Raw genomic sequence first — 22,734 nt, 5'->3', positions numbered from 1 at the left:
CAAGTCAAGTTGTTGTCCTTTCAATCTTAGTTGTGGAGGGTGCCATTCAGCTTCTAGTTGTTGTTCTTTCAGTCTTAGTTGTGGAGGGCGCAGCTCAGCTCCAGGTCCAGTTGCCATTGCTAGTTGCAGGGGGCGCAGCCCACCATCCCTTGCAGGAGTCGAACTGGCAACCCTGTGGTTGAGAGGATGCGCTCCAACCAACTGAGCCATCTGGGAGCTCAGCGGCAGCTTAGCTCAAGGTGCCGTGTTCAATTTTAGTTGCAGGAGGCGCTGTCCACCATCCCTTGTGGACTCAAGGAATTGAACTGGCAACCTTGTGGTTGAGAGCCCACTGGCCCCTGTGGGAATCGAACCGGCAGCCTTCGGAGTTAGGAGCATGGAGCTCTAACTGCCTGAGCCACCGGGCCAGCCCTACAAATTCTTAAATAAACTGTTTTATTTAATTCTTGGAACACCCTCTGTGCTGGGTATCATTGCTATAATTTTAAAAATTCTGATTATCAAAGTAATGTGTGCTTAAACAAAAATTTGAAAGATTCAATGCCTCCGATAAGGGGCTGATATCCAAAATATATAAAGAACTCATACAACTCAACAACAGAAAAACAAACAATCCAATTAAAAAATGGGCAGAGGACCTGAAGAGACATTTCTCCAAAAAGGACACACAGATGGCTAATAGACATATGAAAAGATGCTCAACATCACTAATCATCAGAGAAGTGTAAATAAAAATCACAGTGAGATATCATTTCACACCAGTTAGAATGGCACATAATAACAAGTGTTGGAGAGGCTGTAGAGAAAAAGGAACCCTCATACACTGTTGGTGGGAATGCAGACTGGTGCAGCCGTTATGGAAGGCAGTGTGGAGGTTCCTCAAAGAATTACGAATAGAATTACCATATGACCCAGCAATCCCTCTCCTGGGTATCTACCCAAAAAATCTGAAAACATTTATCCATAAAGATATATGTGCTCTGATGTTCATTGCTGAGGGTCCTTTAATCCCTGCCTTGGGTCATTGTGGATTTTATCTAGGACTTCATGTTGATTTTTCCTTTCACTGAAAAATAGGGATTCTTAACTCTTAATTACACTTAATGAAAATAAATACCCACTACTTACAAATGTTTGATCTCCTCAGAAGTGATATGAAGCCACTGGTTTCTGTCATCTTGTATCTGAAAGATAATGCAAAACAGAGAAGTGTTAGCTCAGATTTTCCTATGGGATTTGAAAGAAATAGTATATTCTGGATAGACATTTGAGATGTTCTGCAAAGAAGATGAAGTCTTTGTAAAAAGTTATATATTATTTTGCATACTACTTTCTATATAATGTAAATATATATTTAGAGATAAAAATGCCAATGAAAATTCACAATCCTCTATTTGTAGAAACATTACACGCAGGCAGTCGAGGGTCTCCCACCTGTGCCCTCTTAGATATCCTGGGTGTGCCATCCTTTGGATTCCTGATAACACTGCCACAGTTTGAGCCTCACAAGGGACTCTCTTTAGCTTTTACACAAAAAGCAATAGTGTGCCAAGAAACTCTCCCTTCATTTTATTTTACATTTCTTTCTGGTCACATACTGTCCCTGGAGGCCATTCCTCAGGAGCAGCAGGGACAATCATGGTGCATCACTCAATCCCCAAGTGTGTTTTACTTCCAGTGATGAACTCAAAACCGAATCCATGAGACTGTTGCCTAGAAATGGTCCCTCTGGTTTACAGCTCACCTGATACCTCCAGACAAGTTCTGGATTTTAAAAAACAGCCTCATGTTGGATGTCACCAAGTTGCTTCGGGGCTCCTGGAACAACCTTCCCTCGCATGTGTCTTCGATGACATTTAAAATTTGTTTCAACAAATCCCCAAATCTGGAGTATCTTCTCAATCATTCACTAAAAGTAGCCTCCTTGCCCATCTTTATCACTTCATATAGTGCTATTAAAAGTTGGTCTCTATCACCTTGCAGACTCCTGGAAGCAAAAACTGATGCCTGCTGGAACTGTCCAGTGGCTTTCAGACTTCATGAATGTAAGAAAACCTGGGATTAAGAAGTACAAATTGGCAGTTATAAAAAATAGTCATAGGGATGTAAAGTATAGCCTAGGGAATATAGTCAATCATATTGTAATCACTATGTATGGTGCCAGGTGGGTACTAGGCTAGTCAGGGGATCACTTCATAAGTTATGTAAATGTATAATCAATATGTTGTACACCTGAAACTAATATAATATTGTATGTCAACTTAAAATAAATTTAAAAAAAGAGAAAACCTGGGGTCTCATTTAACACTCAGAGTTTCCTCTCATACCTTCAACCCAAGAATTATGTCTTTTTACATTTTTAAATGATCTTCCCTCCATCCCAATGGCTATAAACACTCTACCCAGTGTTACCATGCTTAGATGATAGTTTTTCATACCTGCTATGTGCCGATTGCTGTGCCAGCAGATTTCACATGGATTATCTAACACATAGTAGTCACAAAATTCTTTTGAAGATAGTCTTACTATTTTAAAATGATGAAACAGAAGCCCACAGAGGCTAAGAGTTTTTATTTGGCTGTAATTCAGCTTGGTTATTTTCTTTCAGCAAATAGGATGCCTGAAGTGAAAAATTTTATTTAATCTGCCTATGGCTTCTACCTGTTATTGTTTCCTGGTCATTGTTATGACTTTTGGTCACTCTGGAAAACTTATATTATTATTATGGCTTCTTTTAATATTTTTTACTTCAAATACTATACATGTTAAGGTCTTCAGGAACTAGTCTCTATGACATAATTTCCTGTTTATCTTGGTACAACAAATTTCACAGAAAAATGAGTGCCCACTGTGAACACAGATTTATTTAAAACAATCCTTATGCACAAGGCATTTTCAGGGTAATGAGCTACTTTGGCAAATGTTCCAGCAAAAACTGTGCAAGGGCAGATCGTTAGAGCCTTCCTATTCTTCACTGCTTCAGTAGATACCTGGCAGTCTCACACTGATTGTGAAGTATACTTGAACTTTTGGGCATGGTTCATAGGCAGATGGGGGTCAGACCAGGTTCAGATGGTACCTTCTTCTGTCAGACACTATAACTCATGTTAGGCTCCTTCTCTTTTCTCCAAGCTTTAGTCGTTTCAGCACAGAGGTCTAAGGTAGAAGCAGCTAGCCAGAATGTTTTTAATCCAAGCTGACAAAGGCAGCGGAGCAGCCCACTCTATTCAATGTTCACCAGTTCCTTAGAAAGTAACTGGGGGTATATACTTCTGAGTAACGTTAACCAGGTCCTTTTACCACTGCCTGCAACTTTCTGTTTTTTCTCCTAGTGCTAAATTAAGAATGCTCTAATTTTCCATTTTGGAAGCATCACTGATGTATCCAGAAATCTTAGACTCACTGATGATTTTATATTGCTCTTGGAGGCTCCTTTTAAACCTTCTCCCCAAATGACTTGCTTTTGAAAAACTATTGATTCTTTGTCACTTTAACGATGGCTGTCTAATCTCGGTATAATCTCTTAAAAATATTTTGTTATGAGTAATACTTATGTTGGTATCCCATTAGTATATGACCTTCCAAATCAGTTCTTTCCCTTTTTCATTTCAGAAGTACCTCAGAAACCAGTCCTCTGTGATGTGTCACCTTCTCCAAGAAAGACAGTTATTCTGAAAAAAATTAAATTTTTCTTGATATTTCAGAGAAATTCCCCAAAAGTAAGTTTAGACTTATGTGTTATTCTTTAACTCTTCATTGTTATATTTTCCTCTCTTTTCTTTCCATTCTCTGATTTCCTTTCTCTTTGTTTTCTTCCTAGAATTTGTGCCATGGCAACAGAAGCTCTGTGATGTCACCAATGATCTCATTGTCTCTCTTCTCCCACTCAGCTTTTTGGTGGGTAGCTGAGCTCATAAAGCTCACTTTTTTGGTGGCCTAAACAAAGGCAATTTGGATATTGCTAAACTTTTGGACAATGCTAAACTTAAGCCAAACAGGACATTTTATTACTAAAGAGAAAATGTACTTTGGACCTGGAAGTTGTTGCTTAAGTTAGGAATACCCAAGAGAAACCACGTCCTGATTAAGTATTTGGATTCAAACTCTGGGAAGAAAACAGTACTGGACCGAAAAGCCATTGGCAGGAAGTCATGCACTTGGGGTAAATCTGACTTTGTCAGGCCCTCTTTTTGGCAGGTAGGATGTTGTGGCAAATATGGCAGCTAAGCCCCAAGGGCTATGTTGGACCAAGCTCTGCTTTGGGCAGTATGTCCCACGACACCCAGGTCCCTATCTTTGTACCGTCTTCCCTAGGCCACGTGTAAGGGTTCTTAGGGTTAGTACGTCCCTTGTGGAACTTGGGCAGAAGAAAAAGTAGCCAAGTATACATACTTGGTCATTTCATACCTGATTTTAGATCGGTGATATCTAAAATTTTGGAGTTGGTATAGATAGTGCTTAATTTCACCATGCTGCCTCTTGTTTCCTCCATACATGCCCTGTATATTAAACAATAAATTTCCAAATGAAAGTGAATTAATTGAATTTTGAAAATTTTCTGGAATTTTGAGAGTTTCATGTGCATCATTGATATGATTCTTATTCTCAAGCCTGAGTGGTGAAACCCGGAGTTGGGAAGAAATAAAATTTTAATAGGCCTGGAGGCAGTGGCTCAGGTAGACTCTAGTTTATGCTGAAAATGCCTCGGTTATACCCATAATTCTCCTCACTCACTCCACTGTTTCATCTATGTTCACACTGTCTTTAGAGCACTGTTTTATGATTTCTTCCTCTCTTACATTCTCCCAAAATATTGATTTATTTTAAAATACCTTTTAAATTGTGCAAGTTAGACTATGTATCATTATAGGAACCTAAAAAGTCAGAACAAAAAATGGTGTAAACTTATTTGGTGTTTATTGTTCTATTTATATTTACATTAAAATTGGATTATATCCTACACGTTGCTTTGAAACATACTTTTTAAAATATAGAAACTAGAGTGAATCTTTTGGCATGTTAGTAAATCTAGGTCTACCTAATCACTAATAGGAGCATAGTATTTCATTTTATGGCTACAGCATAATTTGTTTAAGCAGTTTTCTCCTGTTGGACATTTAGATAGTTTGTAGTCTTTTTCTATTATAATTCTGCGATGATGTTCCATTACAATGAATTACTTTAAGTGGATTAGCTGATCAAAATGTATATATAATCTTTAGGCTTTTGTTTGCCATATTGCTATGTTGCTGTCCATAAGTGGTGTCCTAGCTTACATTCTCACCAGCAGATTTTCAGAATGCTCATTTTCATCACATTTCAAACACACACACACACACACACACACACACACACACACAATTATACTTCTTTCTAAAAATTACCATTATGAATATTTAAAAGTAATGTTTCATTATTTTAATGTGTATTTAGTTTGTTAGTAATGAGGTTGGATTTAAAAGAATATTTTATTGGTCATTTAGCCTTTCTCCCTTTCCTTTCTATTTATGTATCTAAATCATTTTTCTTGATTTAAAAGAATTCTTTATATTTTATGAATATTAACCTTTACCATTTTTGGTATTTCCCTGTTCAATATATGTAGTTTTTAAACCAAAGTTATTTTTAATTTACTCATATTTATCACCCTTTGTTTTCATCATTTATAATTTGATCTTGTGCTTACGACCATATCCATACATTGAGATTATATATTTATAACATGTAAGATGTAGAGTTGAAAAATATCTCTATTTGTGAATAAAAAATACTAGAATAGAAAGGGAAGGGCAACCTGTCTTCAGAATAAGTGGGAATTTCAGAAAGGATAAATCATTACTTCTCCATACAGGAAGGAGTTGATATAACCAACTTGCCACCGAGTGATTGGCTGCCTTTCTCGATGAATGGTACCATACTGATGGCTCAGCATCAGTTTCTACTGCTGGCTGGCTGGTCATTTGTTAGTTACAATAACTAGATCAACCTTGGTAGGAGACCCATATTTTGGGTCTTATGCAGAGCCTCAATCCTACCAGTATGGTTCCTCCATTTGTGAACATACTGTACAAGCACCTGGATGACAGATGACAGAAGCTGCCTGACATGAAGTATAAATCATTGTATCCACTTGGCTTTCAAGTTCACCCACTGTGGTGAACATTGATATGAAATACTAAGATTTTACATGCGTTCCCACAGTTTCATCCACTGCCTCCTTCCTATCTTTAATTTTTCAATCTTCCAGATCCCTGACTGACTAGAAAAGCCATTTATTACAGCCTAAGAGCCCATGCATATCCTTGTCTTGGGCTTCCCCCCCCCCCCATCATATAACTGGACAACTAAGTTTACTTGTACACTGGAAGAGTTTGCCTTCACCATCATCTAGAGTCAACCTCTGATTTAGGCTGAATGCAGCAGCCATTTATTGTTGGCTCACATGAACATATTGAGTCAACTTATGCATGAATTAGGACTGAACTTCTTCCGTTATTTAATTGTTGTTGGGAACACCGGATGAAGCCATAGGTATAAATGAAGGACGAGGTATTGGTACAGCAGAGATAGGTGATGTGTCCTCTGAACCTGCCTGGAGGCATTCATTAATGAATCATTTCCAATGCATTATGACTTGCTGCTGGTCTTGACTGAATTTATGACTTTGTGGATGTGACAATATCCAGCTTATTATGGGAAGCTCTGTTTGCATACCCACTTGATTACCCCCCCCCACCAATGGAAATCAGGATAACCTTTGCAAACAATGAGTATTTCTATGCAATAAAAAGCATGGCCTTTTTCTAAGAGTCTAAGAAAATGCTCTACAACTCTAATGATGCTTATCACATCGTACTGTTATCTATGTAGCCTGAGCAGCAAGGCAGCAGCCTGAACCTATTACACAAGTTTCATTTTGCTCTGGGCCCACTCAAAATCATCAGTCTTTCAAGTCAGTTACTCGATAAATTGTGTCAGAGCATTATTCAACAAAATGTGTCAGAGCCATATTCAACAAATTTTGTTTAATCTGCCTCCTAAATATCACGAGTCCCACCAAGTCCTGTGCCTCTTAATAGCAGGAGTTGCAAAATATAAGAACTTGTCTTTTATTATAGGGGAGATGTGCTCTGACTTGATAATTAGTTGATCTGAATTTTTCATTTTTTTCTAAAATACGTCAAGGAAATGAAAGTCACCCAATTCTACAGTTCTTATAATTACCATTGTCTCTGTCCGTTCTAGTGCTAGAGCTATTGCATATCCAGTCCTTTCCCCTCCACCTGTGCTTCCTCCCATTTTATCACAGGTGAAAGTCTTAGCAAGCATGATGCTCTTCTGTGCTAGGGGTTATCACCATCTGACATATCCCCTGCACTGGAGTCTTTGCTGCCGTCTTTCAGGATTTCATATTGAGGGTTTGATTTCTCGGGCCACTTATATTACCAGTTGGGCTTTTTTTTTTTTTTTAGATTTTGTTTTTTAATTGGGGAAGGGGAACAGAACTTTATTGAGGAACAGTGTGTACTTCCAGGATTTTTTCCAAGTCAAGTTGTTGTCCTTTCAATCGTAGTTGTGGAGGGTGCTGTTCAGCTCCAGGTCCAGTTGCTGTTGTTAGTTGCAGGGGTGCAGCCCACCATCCCTTGTGAGAGTTGAACCAGCAACCTTGTGGTTGAGAGCCCACTGGTCCCTGTGGGAATTTAAGTGGCAGCCTTCAGCATTAGGAGCACGGAACTCCAACCGCCTGAGCCACCGGGCCGGCCGATATGGGCTCTTTTGAAAGCAGAGCCTGAGACAAGGACTTGGGTACAAATGTCACATATGAGAGGTGATCTTAGAAAGCAAGAAGGATCAGGGAGACTAAGAAGGAGAGGAGGAAAAGTCACTGTAGAAAGAGACTTGATTCCAGAGTCTCTGAAGTGCATAGGGAATGTCTCCGAGAAAGATAAATGTTTGATGCATTTACCCATCTATACTGACACCATAACATGTCAGGGCTGCACTTACCATTGGCTGTGGGGACGTTTGTAGCTTCTGAGAGGAGTTGGCAGAAGCCATTGTTTCTTTGTTGAGCCTGTCTCCTCCCTGCATGTAGATGCCATATCTGAGTCTCCATCAAATTGACTATCATCTTTCATCTGCTCTGCCCTAGTGATTTCCTGAGCCCCCACCTCACCCAACTTCAAGGCACACCCAAACCACTTCCAGTGGCTTTTCCATACAAGCAACCTGCCTTAACTCATTCTGTGGACTTTCATAAAACCTCTCAAAGGTTCACAAAGCCCAAACAAGTAGCATCTGGCTTTGGCAAGACCGTATCTCTGGCTGAGCAGCCCTAAGCCTGGCACTAGCGACAGCATTTAGCATCTATCTTAACCCTGTTTGAGGTAAACAATAGCCACTAAATTCCTATTCTTATTCTTGGTGCTCTCTTATCTACGAAAGTTAGTCCTCCATATCCACAGGCTTAGCATCTGTGGATTCAACCAACCACAGATCAAAAATATTTGGGAAAAAAAATTACGTTGTTGCTGATATGTACTGTGTACTTAGGCCTATGATGGTTGCATCTGTACTGAACATGTATAGACTGTTTTTCCTTGTCATTATTTCCTAAATTATACAGTATGACAACTATTTACATTGCATTTACATTGCTTTAGGTATTATAGTCATGTACCACTTAATGATGGGATACATTTCAGAAATGCATCATTTGGTGATTTTGTCATTGTGTGAACATCAGAGAGTACACTTACACAAACCTAGATGCTCTAGCCTACTACACACCTAGGCTATATGGTACAAGCCTGTACAGCATGTTACTGTACAAAACAATGCGAGATTAAATCCAGCACAAGAGAAAATGTTTTAATCAAGAGATGTGGTAAACATGAGATGTACGAAACTGCTGCCAGCATAACACTACATAATGATTTTACAGCAAATTCTTTCTCATAAGTCAAAAGAGATACTCTAAAGTATAGAATAGTAAATACATAAACCACTAACATAGTTTATTATCATTATCAAGTACTATACATAATTGCATGTGCCATACTTTTATGTAACTGGCAACACAGTAGGTTTGTTTACACCAGCATCACCACAAACATGTAAGTAATGCATTGTGCTACAACACTGCAATGGCTACAATGTCACCAGGCAATAGGTTTTTCAGCTCTATTATAATCTTATGGAACCACTGTCATATATGTGGTTCATTGGTGACTGAAATGTTATGTGGCACATGATTGTATAAGTAATCTAGGGATGATTTAAAATATTTGGGAGGATGTACATAGGTTATATGCAAATGCTACACCATTTTATATAAGGGACTTGAGAGCATCCACAGGTTTTGATATCTGCATGGGGGACAAGGGCTGGGGGAGGTGGGTCCTAGAACAAAGCCCCCATGGATATCAATGGACAACTGTACTAAAAGCTATGCTTGTTTCTTTAAAATCCTTAGAGTAAACATTTGTACCCCTCTTGGGAGGTAGAGTGATAAGGTCACACCTGCATGATTGGACTTTCTTCATACAGAAATCCTTCCTTTTAGTAACTATCAGTGGAGGAGAATTTATTTACAGTGTTAATCCCCAAATAAGTTTATATCTATGTCATTTCCTTATATGTTGCTCCAGTTCTGAAATACAAAGCTGATTATGATAACATTTCCTTTTAGAAACTCAGTTATATTTAAAGAGTCCAATTTTCTTAAGACAATTTTATTTCTAAAATGAGACTAACCCATCATGTAGTGAGTGATATTTAAGATGAGAATGGGCTTTATTGACAGGTTTCCCTAACCGAATTATTGAATTCTCTAGGAAACTATCTTGCTTATATCTTATTAAGATAGGTTGTGATAAAACTTAGTTCACTGTGACTTCTGATTTATGTTTTATGAACAAATATTTCAGTCCCAAAGACTTTCTTTAGGGCAGCCTTCATCTCCTTGTTCCTGAGGCTATAAATTACAGGATTGCAGAGGGGTGTTATCACAGAATAAAACAAGGTCACAATTTTCTGCATTTTCACTGGGTGTCCTGATCCAGAACTAACATACATCACCATAACAGAGCCAAAAAACAGGATTATGATAACCAGATGAGAAGCACAAGTGGAGAAAGCCTTGCGTTTGCTTGCTGCTGAGGGCATTCGTAGCACAGCCAGAATTACCAGAGCATAGGAACAAAGGATAAAGAGGAACGTGCCAATCATGAAAATAGCATTGAAAGTAGAGTAAATGAAGTGGGTGGTGGTGTCTTCAGAACAGGACAGCATCATCAATGGGACAGGATCACATATAAAATGGTTGATGATGTTTGGGCCACAATAGGGCAACTGTGAAATGAGAACAACTGGGGTTAGGAAGAGGATGAACCCACATGACCATCCAAAGATGATGAGGCCAGTGTACAGCTGTTTAGTCATGATGAGTGGGTAATGCAGAGGACGGCAGATGGCAAGGTATCTGTCAAAGGACATGATGCAAAGGAAGAAGCCCTCATCACACCCGAAAGAGAAGAAGAAGTAGAACTGTGCAAAACAACTCACAAAGGAGATGCATTTGCTTGTGGAGAGGAAGTTGGCCAACATGTTAGGGATTGTTGTGGTGACATAACATATTTCCAGGAGAGAGAAATTCCCCACGAGGATGTACATGGGGGTGTGAATGCGTCGGTCCCACCGCACAGCACAGGCAATCGCTGTGTTCCCCATCAGGGTCAATGTGTAAGCTGCTGAGAAGAGCCCAAAGTAGACGAGTTGCATTTCTGGGCTCGAAGGAAAGCCCATCAGGATAAAGTGGCTCACAGAGTTGGTTTCCCTGCCAGACACATTCATAAGTCTGGAAGACATTGGTTATTGCACATTAAAGGAATATGCTAGTTGTTATTGAAAATACCAAATTTCTTTACAATTTTTATAAAAAATGAGGTTTCTGTTAAAGCAACAAAACTGTGGTCATCACAACCTGTTCTCCAAGAGTGTGATTTCACTTTGATAACATGCAAATAATATAAGTAAAAAAATGGCTTGGGGCAATCATTACACTAGGTCAGGATACTAGATAACACAAAGATGTACAAGACTTGCAACTTTGAATATGTCACTTAAACTCTATTTGTGTATTTCCTCATATGTTTACTATATAGAGTATAGTACATACAAATCTCTGTGTGTGAAATTTCTCTGTAAAGCATTATGCAAAACTAATTTATTGTAATTAGTAATACTGATAATAACACCAAATGAAATATTACTTCCATTACGACATTTAAAATGTTTCTGTCTCACTGAGATGCAATGAGAAGGCACAGGGAATACTCTTTTTTTGTGCTTGTTAATGGCATTGTACAGTGATGCCATAAATGCTATATTATATGATCATACCCAAACATGTTTGGTATATAAGGAATGCTTTCTCTCTCTCCATCCTGGGGAAGAGTCCCATATTTTGGTACCTAAAATGCACTGGTTGAAAATTTTGAAACACTCTATGAATGTGAGACCTAAATATGCCACGTGGAGCTCCTGATTTAGGAAGAACAACTGCTCTGAGTGACTAGACTATTGAATAGGATTAGAGTTGGCGAATTTTGCTGTAAAAAAATTGTGAAGTAGAGAAGAGTGTTTTGATTTGTATGCACTGCATTTCTATATTGCTTTCAATGTTTGGCCTTTTTTCAGTTTTTTAAACATACCTCTGGTACATTTTTATATGCATTTTAGGCATTTTATTCTGAGAGAATCTTGAAACAAGGAATACCTTGCTTCACTCTTTCCTGTTCTCCCCACCACCCCCAGTTTGTTGCTACTGAATCAAAGCTTTCATATCTTGTTTCCTCAGGAGCCTACTCTTGGCTACCATGTTTGGCATCTAAAGTAGAAGAACTGCTGTTTATATTCTCATTGCTCATGGGTTATTAGAATGTGTCAAGTCTGAATGCAATCTGGTGGTTCAAGTCTATTTGTTTCCCAAACCTATCACATCATACCAGGTGGCAATATAGGGTAGGTACCAGAATTTCTCAAATTATCAGAGGTTTTTTTTTTTGGTCAGAGAAGACATAGATTCTCCCTTGATCTGTTGTGATTGTGTAGTAAGTTTACTTTAAAAAAAGATTATTTTGGACTTTTATCCTGAATATGTGTATGATTTTCTCAGCTGAAGTTGTCATATAATATCTGAGAAAGAATAAATAAATGTCATTTTATTTAGAGACAGCAAGCTGTGGAGCCAGTGAACCTTGGCCTTTCACTAGAAATGAAAAATAGAGTGCCTTTAACTTAAGGACATTTAACTGGTACTTAAGTAATTATAATGAGTACAAAATATACAGAAGCAAAGAGAAAAAAAATACAATACTAATGGAAGAGGCAATTGATATGAATGTTTCAAAAATATCCTAACTTATGGGATGCCCACAAATCATTCCGCTGCTTTTATTGAAGAAAAATCTCACTTGGCTGCTACACAGGTCTTAGTGGTTATCTTCATAACTCATTTGACTGAATTCTTTAAAGTCATTTAATTTTTGTCTTTTATACTCTGACCTATGTTCTGCTATGTTGGTACCCTACTCTTATCGTAATCAGTCATTTTCATTGATAATGGGACTTTAACAGTGGTATATCAAATCAGGGTCAGTACTCACCCTCTTTGAGTCTCCTGTTACAGTATTTCTTGGGAATATGAACTGTATAAGTCACAATCCAAAGAAGATCCTATAAACACAAGAAACAGAAAGCACACAGATACTGAACAGTTTTGTCATTTAAGGAATAATTATTTCACATAAAACCAAGACACATTCAATTCGTGAAACTGAGAGCAATATATGGGTTGGAGAGATATGAGTGGAATCAGAGATTTGTTATGTTTTCTCTATTGAACTAGTAACAAAATTGATAATAAATCCACCTCCAGAAATTTATCACACAAAATCATTTTCACACAAAATCCCCAGGCCTCTTTGTAAACAATACTCATTAATACTTAAGAAGGAAAAAGAAATTAGATAAACGTATTTTCCAAGACTTGGAGAAATAAGAGAAAAATTAATATTTTCAAACTTTTCTGTCTGAATTTTATATTAACCAGATATTTACATGTTTAGAACAAGAAGAAAGCAATTGACAATAGTTCCATTTATGCAGAAAATTCAGCATTTGTAATAGGGCATGCAAAGTTTTTAACTCACTTCTTGGATATGTGCGGAGAAGAAAAGTCAGAGAGGGGGAATAAAATGTTACTCCACAGAGTGAAAAGCATGTGAATGACTTGTGGAGAATTGGATGACCCAGTTTGTAACCTGCCATGAGTTGCAAATAGAGAATTTTAAGAGATTTTCTCCCCCAGCTTCAAAGCTCATATTTATGGACAAAATGAAAGCCCAGATGAAGGTATTATTATCTATATTTATTTCCTTCCATCACAGCCTTTCGAGATTTGGGACCCTCTCCCCTGGTATTTTTAAAGTGTTTGTTCAACAGATAAGATTGTTTTTGAATTTTGTTTATTTACAGTGAAATTCAAAGCGCTGCTATTCCCTGAGGTACAATGCATTTACAGAGGTAGGTTCTTATCTTCTCTTTTGCTTCTACTAACCAGGCATTGCAAAAGGTTCCTAGGGAATAATTATAGAGATTGTTATAATAGCTACAATAGGAAGATGTACCATTAGATTCCCTGTTTCTATTTTGCAGAAGAAGAAAAAAATTTTTCCCCACCAATATTTTCAAATTTGTTATTTAGAGACATTTCAGTTGCAATTCTTTTGATTGCCATTAGAAAAACAACATTTTAAGTGCTAAGACTGGTATAGGGTTAATCAGTAATGTTTACAGAATGTTAAATGGACAATGGGGATGAAACAGGGTAAATAAAACAGAAAAAAAATCCTGCCTAGAACAATTCAGTAGGGGGTGGGGAGCAACAGAAAATAAACAAAATCAGTAAATGAATAAGCAAATTAAAAATTTTTTTCATTTGAGAGAAATGAAGAATAGGAGTGGGATGGATTGGATATGGGGTAGGACTTGTAATTTTAAATAGTGTTTTAAAGAAAGCCTAACAGAAAACCTAACACTTGAGCAGAGGCTTAAAAAAGTGAGGGAACAAACCAAGAGGATTTCAAGAGAGATTTTAGGCAGAAGGAACAAGAAGTAGGAGTGTTTGTCATGTCAGGAGAAAAGCAGGGAGGCTGGTGTGCCCGAGTGGTATAAACTGGGGAGAATGGTCCCTTTCTTGCACCCAGTCCTATTATCTCCATTTCTTTTTTTGTATAGCATCTGTACTTCATTGTACTCTTTTTTTTTAAATTTTTATTGGGGAGCAGTGTGTTTTTTCAGGACCCATCAGCTCCAAGTCAAGTTATTGTTTTTCAATCTTGTTGTGGAGGGTGCAGCTCCCTGGCCCATGTGGGAATTGAACCGGTGATGTTGGTGTTATGAACACTGCTCTTTAACCAGCTGAGCGACCTGACCTCCCCAAGGCCAATATTTCTTTATTGGCTTTCTGTTTGGATGATCTATACATCCATGTCAATGGTGTATTTAGATCCCCTACTATAATTGTATTTTTGTCAGTTTCTCCCTTTAGGTCTGTTAGTAATTGCTTTATAGATTTTGCTGCTCTCAGATTGGGTGCATATATATTGATAAGTGTTATGTCTTCTTGATGAATTTCCCCCTTTATCATTATAAAATGTCCATCTTTATCTCTTGTTACCTTTTTATCTTGAAATCTATTTTGTCTTATATAAGTACAACTACACCTGCTTTTCTCTGGATGCCATATGCTTGGAGGGTCATTTTCCACCCTTTCACTTTGAGTCTATATTTGTCCTTGCAGATAAGATGTGTATCCTGAAGGAAGCGTATCGTTTTGTTTTGTTTTTTGATCCAATATACTACCCAGTACTTTTTTATGGGTGAGTTCAGTCCATTTACATTTAGGGTGTTTATTGATATATAATGTCCTATAGCCATTTTATCTTTTGTTTTCTGGTAGTTCTGTGTCTCCATTGTTTCTTTTCCCTTCTGTCTGTTATTTTAGTTTGGTGGTATTCTATGACTTTTTCCCCTCTATTTCCATTTTTTTTTCTTTTGTATGTCTCAGTTCTAGATTTTTTTGTGGTTAACATTTTTTTTATGTAAAAGAAATTTTCATATACGCAGTAGTCCTTTTTCTTATGATTACATATTATCTTCATTCATCTGTGCAAGTTCAGTCCTTTTCCTCCTCCCCTTTTATGTTTTTGTTGTCACAAATTATTCCTTTTTATGCTGTGTATTTATTTACAAATTGAAGAAGTTATACACTTTTTAAAATGCTTTCCCCCCTTTATCCTTTATGTTATAGTTGTTTAATGACTTATTTTAAAACAGAGTTGCAATTTCCTGTTTCTATCTGTCTTTGCCATCTTCCTCAAAGTTTTGTGTACTTTCGTCTTTTTGTTTTTGGTAGAAGAGCTCCTTTAAATATTTCTTGTATTGCAGGACTTGTAAATTCCCTCAGCTTTTGTTCGTCAGAGAAATCCTTTATTTCTCTTGCATATCTAAAGGACAACTCTACTGGATATATTATTCTTGGGGTGGTGGCTTCTCTCTTTCAATATTTTGAATATTTCATTCCACACTCCTGTCTTGTACGGTTTTTGCTGAAAAATCTGATGATAGTCTAATGAGCTTTTCTTTGCAGGTTACAGTCTTTTTTCCCCCCGGGCTGCCTTGAGAATTTTTTTTTGTCATTAACTTTTTAAAAATAATTTCCGTTAAATTTACTGGGGTTGGCATTGGTTAGTAAAATTATTAATACACAGGTTTCAAGTGTACGATTCTGTAATACATCATGTATATGTTGCACTGTGTGTTCACCACCCAGAATCAGTTCTCCTTCCATCAACATATATATTTGACCTGCTTTACCCTCTTTTACCATCTCCTCTCCCTCCTTAACGTCTGATAACCACTAAACTGTTGTCTGTGTGTATGAGTTTTTGTTTGTTTGTTTGTTTGTCTCGTTCATTTGTTGCTATCAGTTTTATACCCCACATATGATCTTGGTGGGGCGGTGTCACCTTAGTCAGCTCCTATTCCCTGAGGTGGTGGGTGTCCCTTCAGTGTCCGAGTCACCTAGGTCTCAGGGCACTGCCCCTGGGGTGCATTGTTGTGAATGATGGGGCTCTGGATGTGTGAGTTCCTAGAGCTTCCTCCTTGTAATCAGAGGACTCCAAGAGTGCTGTGCTATCTGAGGTGTCTCTGCTGCCTCTACTGAGTTCTGCCTCTACTGGTTCTGCCACTATGGGTGGGTGATGGGTAAGGGTGAGTAGGTAGGTTCATGGCTCTGCAAGTTTGTCTCCTAGCTAGTAATGATGGCTGTTACTCCATGGCTGTCACACTGCTGTGCTGCATTTCTGTCTTTGATACTGAGTTTAGTTGCAATGGGCAGTGGCTACTCAGGCTGTAATGTTGCTTCTACTCCTCCTACTCTCTAGGCTGCTGTGTGAAGGCTGCAGCCCAACTCCTCCACTGCTACTACCTCAGCTGGGGCCACAGTGGGGGCTGGACTGTGTCTGTGGCCCCTGTCTCTGTCCTTCCCCTGTCCCACCTCCCCTGCTTATTCCAATATGCCCATCTTCAGATGTCTCAATGCATGGATCTCTCAGATGTGTGTATGTCTCAAGCAGTGGTCTTTTGTTGAATTATAGTTGTCCAACTTGTAACTTTAAGGGGAGAAACAAAGGGATCTTCTCATTCTGCCTTGATGTGGACATCTAAAAGTTTTAATCGCTGTTTTAATCTTTTTACTTGTTACAGGTCTTTTCAGGTTTCTATTTCTTTTTGAGTCTATTTTGGTAGTTTGCATGTTTTTAGAAATTTGTTCATTTCATCTAGGTTATACAATTTGTTGGCACACAACTGTTCATAGTACTCTTTTACGATCTTTTTGTTTATTTCTGTAAAGTTGGTATTAATGTCCTCACTTTGTTTTCTGATATTAGTTATTTGAGTTTTTCTCTTCTTTCTTGGTCAGTCTAGCTAAAGATGGTGAATTTTTTTTATCTTTTCTGTATTTTTTTCTTTATAAATCACATGTGATTCTTAAAAGATTTTTTCCCCTTTTTCTTTAAAGGCAGGCTGTGTTCTAAACACTTTGCAACTATTAACTTACAATAATCCTATAAGACAGCCTATTGTTATAACTCTCATTTGTAGGTGGGGAAACAGGCACATAGAGATTGAAAAAAATTGCTGTACTTACACAGGTACAAAGTGGCAGAGCTGGGACTTGACTTCAGGCAACCTGGTATTAGAAGCCATGCTCACAAGCTCTACAGTGTGAACTACATTTCTTAAAATTAAACTATGTTTTCTGGATATTTTGAAAGAGCATGTTAAACGAGCCTCTCTGAACATTTAGTCTTGTCCAAAAGTCAATGATATTTGGTGATATTTTCTCTTGTCCGAAACATCCATGGAGACATTTGTTCCATGCCAGAGAAATATTATTGGCTATTTGAACATTTTCTAAGTGTGGACTTTTTTGACAGGACCAAATATCAAGGCAATTTGGCATGAGTCAAATATACTCATGGATGTTTTTGATTGTACCAAATTTCAAGGACCTTTTGGTGTGGATCAAATGTCTCTATGGACGTTTTGGACGGACCAAATATCTACTAATCCTCTCAATGGTTACAGATTAGCATGTGTTCATGTTCTTTTGCACCTTTTAGCTGTCATTGGTTTTTATGTTAGTTTTGTCTTTCCCATTGTACCAGTTCTTCTCTCAAAGGCCAGCCCAAGCATGACCTCATCTCTGTTAGAAAGTGAACTTCGCTTCCTTCCTTTAGTACTGACACAGACTTTACAATAGCACCACTAAACATTAACTTGTTTTCATATAATAACTAACTTTTAAAAATCTTTTAAAATGTATTTTTTCAATTACAGTTGATATACAATATTATATTAGCTTCAAGTGTACAACATAGTGATTAGACATGTATAGACCTTATGAAGTGATCACCCCAATAAGTCTAGTTCCTATCTGACACCATAACTAACTTTTAATGACTACTACTCTGTGCTGAACTCTATTTTCTATGTAATTTCACTACATTTTCACAACATAGAGTAAAATTTTAATCCCCATTATAAATGAGGGTTTGACACACCAAATGGTTATGTAATTTACTGAAGCTAACAGCTAGTTAAGTGTGAGCTGAGATTTAAACTCATGTAGTTTTGCTCTAGAGGATACTCTCTCAGTCATGTTATATACTTTATATGTCATCATTGTCTTTTTTAGTCTCTAAAGTCTGTACGTATTTTGCACTTCTTTTTCTCTAAGCCTGGGCCTAGCATTTAGCATATAGGAAGCCCTAAATGCTTGGGAGGTGAATAAAAAAAAAAAAAAAAAAAGAATAAATGGGTAAGAAAGGTTTCAAAGAGGAAAAGAAAATTGTGGTAAAGAGAAAATATATGGTACTACGGAATCCAAATACTAGATCCTGGTAATTTAGTTTCAGCACATTTGAGTATGTGTATGATTGGGAAATAATGTGCATTTTGTCAATATTAAGCTCATAGCTCAGGGAGGTCCTATGAAAATCATGTAAATAGAATTGGGTTTCCAGGGTGAAATGCGGTTTTAGGACCAATAATACCATTAGTTTGTGCTGAACATCTTAAAGACAATCTCAGGCACATTGTGTTATGGGATGAAATTCAAGAGGAAAATCAGAAAAGTTTCCTATTGGATATATAGATAGATAGGCCTGAAAGGATATAGGGAAAGATAAAGACACAATATTGAGGAAATTGAGCTTGTTGAAATATACAAAGTGGGTCACTTTCCTATACACCAGGCTGATAGAACCCTGAGAAGGAGATTATCTCAGGGAGACACCTTCAAAGGAAGTGGGACTCATGAGCTTAAATCTCTTCCAAAACACCTTCTCTTCCCACTCTGGTGCACTTTCATCTCATCTCAATGGTAAATAACACCATTAACACCTTTTGCATTTATATAAAGGTTTTAATCATTTAAAGTTGTATTCCACTGTAGGACATTTGCTCTTTGACTCATTGTTGTTTATACTATGTGTGGCGAGCCAGCCGCCACGAGTCGAACAGTTCCTGAAAAGGGGAGTGGGAATGAAAGGAGGCACTCACACATATGCTAATGCGGCCGGTCTTCAGTGGTCCTGAAGCACCAGGTTTATTTTCTCTGCTAAATTTATACCTTTTGAGTACGTGCAAGCTCACAATCACAAAAATGCATTACATCATTAACAGTTGATATTTTAACTTTTTCCCAGAAACTCACATAATCATTGAAACTCCCCAAAACGATTGTCCCATGACAGAATCCATCAATTATCCTGATTAGCATCACTATGTCTTGAAACTGGTTGTTCCCACTTCATACCTTAGCAGTTTGTAAGCACCCTCCAGGTGCAGGCAAAGACAATGCCTCAGGAGCACAAACAGGTTATGCATTAACAGAGCCATTAAGGCATGCAAATAGCCGTAACCATGGCTCCCCACAACTATGTCAGAAAATTATACACAATTTCAGTGACTATTTTAGAAAATAGAACTAAAAAAAATTGGCAAATATGAAAAAATAATGTCATTACTAGTCCATCTAAATCAAATTGTTATTAATACCTTGCTGCATTTTCCCCATTGTCCATTTCAAATCTAGTTCTAATATACTATAACAATTTTGAATCTCATTTTCTCACTTAATAGAATATTTTAGGTCTTTACGCATTTTTTGGGGCAATATTTAAAACTATTTTAATACTGGTAAAACATTCTATCATGTATACATACTACAGTGGCCTTAACAATTTATTTATTGGTTGATATTTACTTTATTTACAACTTCATATTGTTCCCTAGGGCTGATTTTACACGAGGAAGTTTGAAGAATTGAAATAGGTAAGAGGAAATTCATCTGATGTACAAGAGAACTGGTTTGAGGAGAGAGCACAAAACCAAAAAGTGGAAACTCTTGTTGCACTTGGTCTACTTATGTGATGAGTTCATACCACTGGTGCTGCTGGGGGGACATGGATGAAGCCCTGAAAACAATACATGCTGACTGACACAGAATCTTATATCCTACATGAGCTCTAGGCAGCAAGTAAATTTTCAAAGAACATTTACAGGAAATACAAAATAATAACAAGTTTGCTTGTGTATGTGTGTATTTTATGTATATGTCATTTTGTCCTTGAAGAATTAGGTATGTGTTCAGTGTATTGATTCTGAACCAATTTTAGTTTTGGGGATAGGCTCTACAACCCAAATTCTTTCCAGATTTTGCTGCTGAATGTTCTTCAGTGGCTGCTTCATCTAACAGCACGTGGACCCAGACCAGAGTCCCACTATATTGCCTCAGCTTCATTTCCTGAAGCAAGGTCCCCCCAACCCCAATTTCAGTCTGAGGGAAGAATTAGAAAGAAAGAATAAGCCTTCTTTAACACTGCCAAGTTGAGAGTTTTAAGTTGACTTTTTTTTGTAAGAAAAAATAACAAGGTTACCACAGTAAATCTGTAAAACACATCAAGAAGCAGAACAAAATTGGCCATAATTTTATTAAAAGATTGCAACCATGAAATTTTTTATATACTTCTCTCTTGTATTTTCTTAGTTATAAAATAAATTTGGAAACAATTATGTAAGTCTTTTTTACTTTGGAAAAATAAAAATTGAAGTTAGCATTTCATTGTTAGTATTTTCCCAATTCATCAAATATATTTCAAAACATGATTTTAAATATCTGTATGATATTCTATAATTTGGATATATGATAATTTACGTAATCAATCTCTAATTACTGAATATTTGGGTAATTATAATTTCAATATTATTTTAATTTCATTAAATGTATTTGGGATGAAATGACCAATTTTCATTTACTTATTACATTCAGAGCATGGTAAATATATCAATTTATTCATATATATATATATATATATATATATTTTTTTTTTTTTGCTGTTTCAAGGTATTTGCAGTTTTCTTGACATATGCTTCACTCCTCTTTGGTGAATTTATTTTACGTTTATTTAGAACTATATTTTTGTTGTTATTATGAATGGCATTTTTCTTCCATTATATTTTCTTCATAATTATTACCTTTTGTATATTTACTTTGCATCTGGTCACCATTTTAAAGTTTCTTATTGATTTTAATCACCTTTTGATATTTACTAGTCTTTGGTAAAGAGAAATAGACAGAAAAATAAATAATGGAGTTAGGGCAAATTTCTGAGTTTCAATTCAAAAGATAATTCATGAGTATTGGTGTGCTATATTTAATCCCTTCCTTCTCCCTCTTTCAGGAGAGTTGGAGGATTCAACACTTTCCTTCCCCTTTCATTCAATACTTCTGAGAGAATGTTGGTGGCTCATTTCTTCCCTCTCCTACCAAGGGATATTATATAAGGCTCTGCAGGTTGTTCCTGTCATAAGAGAACCTGTCCAATAGAGGGAATGGTGACTGTCACGTGGCTTGTGCCCACAGAACAGAGATGTGCACTCTGATGTGTTTGGGTCCCTCTTGAGAAAGCGGTGAATAAAGGCACTTCTGGTCAAGACTTGAAGCTGAAGGGCTGCTTTCTGATTTTTGTTATTTACACAAAAGGCTCGTAGACTAGCAATGGCCTTGTACCAAGCTTTAAACTAAGTCATACTATTAAACTATATAGACTCTGACTTTCGTCTCCCTTGCATAGCTAAAATGAAGGTAAATTGGTGAATCTGGTATTTTATGTTCCTAAGGAACTGGGCACAATATCACTAAGAGATGAGATTGTGCCATCAGTGTAAGATATATTTACTAAGATGCAATATGATGCTTCCAGGCCACTTTGAAAATTAACTGAAGAGTAATATACCTCATTTCAGACGTTGTCCATACAATCTCATTTGTACACACACACACACACACACTATCCTCTTGGCATGGTTAGTGTTCATTCTACTACATATAGGGAGAAAAACACTTTAAAAATCATAAAGCACTTAAAATATGCATTATTATTTCATTTAGTTTTTTCCAGGCAATCTTGTTTTCAGGTCTCACTTCTATTTTGTTTCAGTACATTTACTCTTTTGCATTGAGTGCTCCTGGGTGGTACTAAGATAAATAAGGAATGTATCAAGTTACAAGAACCTAAAAAAGTAACCAGTTGGAGAAAACTATTTTCACATGATCCTGTTAAAGAATTAGGTTTGCTAAGGAGAAGATTTTTGGTAAGCTCACTTGAGGAAGAATCTCAAACCCCAAAAGGCCTACATATGGACAAAATTATTCTGAATAATAAAGGGAAAGATATTCTGGTCACTCTTGTGGGTGATGAGAAGAGGAAGAGGAAGGTAGAAAAAGGGCAGTACCAGGTATAATATGAAAGATTGATTGGGTGTTCAGCATGGTGGCCCTTCCTCTGACTCTCCCTAATCCCAACCTGTAGTCAGGTTAATAAACCCATACAATCTGGAATGAGTTTGGTTTTGGATAAAATGTTGAAGAGGATGAGTCTCACATCCAGATAGATGTGATCAAAATGAGACATCAAGCAGATTCAGGAATGGGAGGAGAAGCACACGTGAACGTGTTTGTATGGTGTGTGTGTGTGTGTGTGTGTGTGTGTGTGTGTGTGTGTGTGTGTAAGGAGATAGTGGTAGGTACTCCAGACA

The 22,734-nt window shown here is 37.1% G+C and overlaps 1 protein-coding gene across 1 annotated transcript; it reads right to left on the bottom strand.

Moving 5' to 3' along the window:
- Positions 1–9,903: 9,903 nt before the first annotated feature.
- Positions 9,904–10,869, bottom strand: LOC109438991 (olfactory receptor 11G2). The gene has a single exon (XM_019719179.2). It carries the CDS (start codon positions 10,867–10,869, stop codon positions 9,904–9,906), a length of 966 nt encoding a protein of 321 aa, XP_019574738.2.
- Between the last annotated feature and the right edge of the window lie 11,865 nt (positions 10,870–22,734).

The sequence above is a fragment of the Rhinolophus sinicus genome, linkage group LG03 (genome assembly GCF_036562045.2).
Source record: "Rhinolophus sinicus isolate RSC01 linkage group LG03, ASM3656204v1, whole genome shotgun sequence".
Taxonomy (NCBI): domain Eukaryota; kingdom Metazoa; phylum Chordata; class Mammalia; order Chiroptera; family Rhinolophidae; genus Rhinolophus; species Rhinolophus sinicus.
Note: the sequence above shows the minus strand (reverse complement) of the source record. Positions and strands in the feature narration are given on the sequence as shown.